The sequence below is a fragment of the Entamoeba nuttalli genome (assembly GCF_000257125.1).
Source record: "Entamoeba nuttalli P19 unplaced genomic scaffold asmbl_5116, whole genome shotgun sequence".
Classification (NCBI taxonomy): Eukaryota; Evosea; order Mastigamoebida; family Endamoebidae; genus Entamoeba; species Entamoeba nuttalli.
The window spans coordinates 576-3,501 of record NW_008577247.1 but is presented as its reverse complement, the minus strand read 5'-3'; the positions used below and the strand labels follow the sequence as shown (position 1 = coordinate 3,501).

At 24.4% G+C, this 2,926-nt stretch overlaps 2 protein-coding genes across 2 annotated transcripts; one reads left to right on the top strand and one right to left on the bottom strand.

Moving 5' to 3' along the window:
* Positions 1–679: 679 nt before the first annotated feature.
* On the bottom strand, positions 680–1,699 carry ENU1_120340 (dihydrouridine synthase (Dus) family protein; the record flags this gene model as incomplete). The annotated part of the gene is made up of 1 exon (XM_008859810.1): positions 680–1,699. The coding sequence occupies one exon, from the start codon at positions 1,697–1,699 to the stop codon at positions 680–682; it is 1,020 nt and encodes a 339-aa protein (XP_008858032.1).
* Positions 1,700–1,896: 197 nt separating this feature from the next.
* On the top strand, positions 1,897–2,679 carry ENU1_120330 (hypothetical protein; the record flags this gene model as incomplete). Its single annotated transcript, XM_008859809.1, has 1 exon — positions 1,897–2,679. One exon carries the CDS (start codon positions 1,897–1,899, stop codon positions 2,677–2,679), a length of 783 nt encoding a protein of 260 aa, XP_008858031.1.
* Positions 2,680–2,926: the final 247 nt, after the last annotated feature.

Below are 2,926 nucleotides of genomic sequence, written 5' to 3'. Positions count from 1 at the left end.
AATAATCACTTCTCAATAATCATAAAATTCCATTATTTACTCTACAATAGTAAATCCTTAAAATATGTTTGTACATCTCATTAAAGCCTAGATATTTCGGAGAATCACTAGGTGGGTCAATATAACATTAGAAATGCTACAATAATTATTTTTTTTTCAATAATGATATATTAATTTAAAATATCTTTCAATAATAGTATGATTAAATAAGAGTTTATGTAACACTAAAGAAGAGTCTTGATGTTAAAATGAAAAAGATTGAAAAAATGATGAAAAATTTAATAAAAAGAAAGGACAATTTGTTTCATATAAAGTTCTGTCAAAAGAGCAATACTAACTTAATACAAATAACAAAGAGGTTAGTTTCAATTAAAGTCTCAATTTTCAAATAACAAAATAAAATAATTAAAACCTTAGACCTAAAAACACTTAACAATTAACAAACGTCTTTTTCTTATTATAAGATGAGAGGTTCATTAAAACAAACGTTAAAAGACTTTTTCCAGAAGGAAAGTTAGTCTAATAATATTTTCAATTGAAACAAAAATTTATAATTGAATTTCATAAAACCAATTTATTAATATTATAGTCTCTACTGAATTAATATTGTAATGTATGACATGAACATAAACTAAAAGAAACATCAGAAATTCATTTCGTGATTTAAACAATTCAATTATTAAATAATATCTTTTTTAATTTCTTTATCATTTTCAGATGTTTCAATACTCCTTTTTCTATTTAATTCTATTACTTTTTCAAGCCATGTTTTGCATTCTTCAAAAGAACGAGCTTCACCAATTTCTTTTAATAAGTCTTTCTTTTGTTTAATTTTGTACAACATCATTTTAATTAAATGACCTTTAACATCAGAAAGTCTGACCAAATTCTTGTCTTTATATTCAAATACAATATTAATATATTCTTCTGCTATTTGTTCATTATTATCAATAATACCTTCACACATCCCAGGATTCATTAATAATCCAAAACCAATCATATATCCATCTGAGCGAGTAACTTTTTTACACTCTTCTATTTTCTCTCTACTTCTCATTTCTCCATTAGCAATGACAGGAATTTTTAAATGTTCTTTTATTTTTGCAATATAATTCCATCTAGCATGATAGTTCATACTTTGTTTTTCAGTTATAGTCCTTCCATGAACAGCTATTCCCCATATTCCACATTCTTGTAACATTTCTACAAATCTCATTGTTTTGTCTTCATCTTCAAATACTCGGACCTTACAATATACAGGAACATTGACTGCTTCAATAACTGCATTAACAATTTCTTTAGTATGATCAAAGTCTAGTGCAAGATATGCTCCATAATTCCCTTTTTGAGCAATTTTTTGTGGACAACCTAAATTAATATCAATTGCATCACAATAACTTTGAAGAAATTTTGCTGTACGAGCCATTTCATTTGCATCACTTCCAACAATTTGAATTATTATTGGTCGTTCTTTTGGGTCAAGAGAATTGACAACTTCATTTCTATATACCTTTGATTCAACGAACATTTTTGATAATACCATTGGAGTATAACACAAATTTACACCATGTCTTCTTACTAAAATTCTAAATGTTAAATCAGATCCATCTACCATTGGAGCTAATATGTTTTGAGGATTTCCTAACTTTTCTCTATAAAATAAAAACTTACTATCTTTGTTTAGATCATTAGTTGTCATTAATATTGGAAGTGACGTACAATAAAAATAAAGTTCTTCAATAAATAAATAAAATGTGAATTTTTGGTAGTTTTATTTTTTTAAAATAACCCTCTATGATAAAGAATTTTTGTTATATTACAAATTAAAAGAATATATAAATAAATAATATTTATTCTATTATTTATATTAGTACGAAGAAGAACTATTAATGGTAAATGATTAAAATCTCACAACTTACTAATCAAGGAACTATCAACTTTAATAATAACAAGATAACAATTAGCACATTGACAAGTACTAATAACGAAATCGAAAATAGTGTTAGTTTAAACTTCAATAATGATTTAAAACTAATTGAAAATGATATTTCACGAGTTAAACAATTAACAGAAAATTATAAAAATAGTTTAAATGGATGGATACAAGAAGAAAGTATAGAACTTCAAAACCTTTGGGCTGAAAAGAGAAACCCAGGACTAAATCAATATTTAAAACAATTATCAGAATGGACAAATAAAACAGTTTCTAATATCATTTATGATTCTAACATTAATAATAATTTTAATGAAATGGTTATTTCAAAATGTAAAAGCCTTAATAATTTAATGTTTGTTATTGAAACTGATGGTGGAAATATATTCGGATCATATCATACAATTCTTCCACCAAAACCAAGCCAATGGATATTAAGAGATAAGGGTCATTTTGTATTTTCTTTGGTAAATCCATATGGAACTAAACCAGTTAAATTTACTCCTATTATTGATGAATGTTATCCATTATGGTTTTATAAATCCACTCCTTCACTATTTTGTGTACAATCTTTCTGTCATATTTCTACAAATAAACAATGTTATATTAATTCTAAAGAATGGAGTGGTAAATCATTTAATGAAACGTATAATGATACTGTTGGAAAAGGTGGAAATATTTTTACTAAAACTGTCTTTCCATCTCACTTTGGTTTAAAAAGACTAGTTGTTTTAACGTGGAGATAAAAAATATATTTTTCTCTTAATTTATTTTTATTTTTTATAAAAAAAAATTTTGATTATTATTGTTTTTGATTCAATATACAAATTTTCTTATTTTAATATTATAATTCTATTAACATTTGTCTGATTAATTTTTTCTTTGAGACATTTCTTCAATACAAATAATTTATTAACTAATATTACTAATATTAACATGGAACAATATAGTAAATTAGTCACAAACTATCAACACAAAAGTGTAATTGAAATG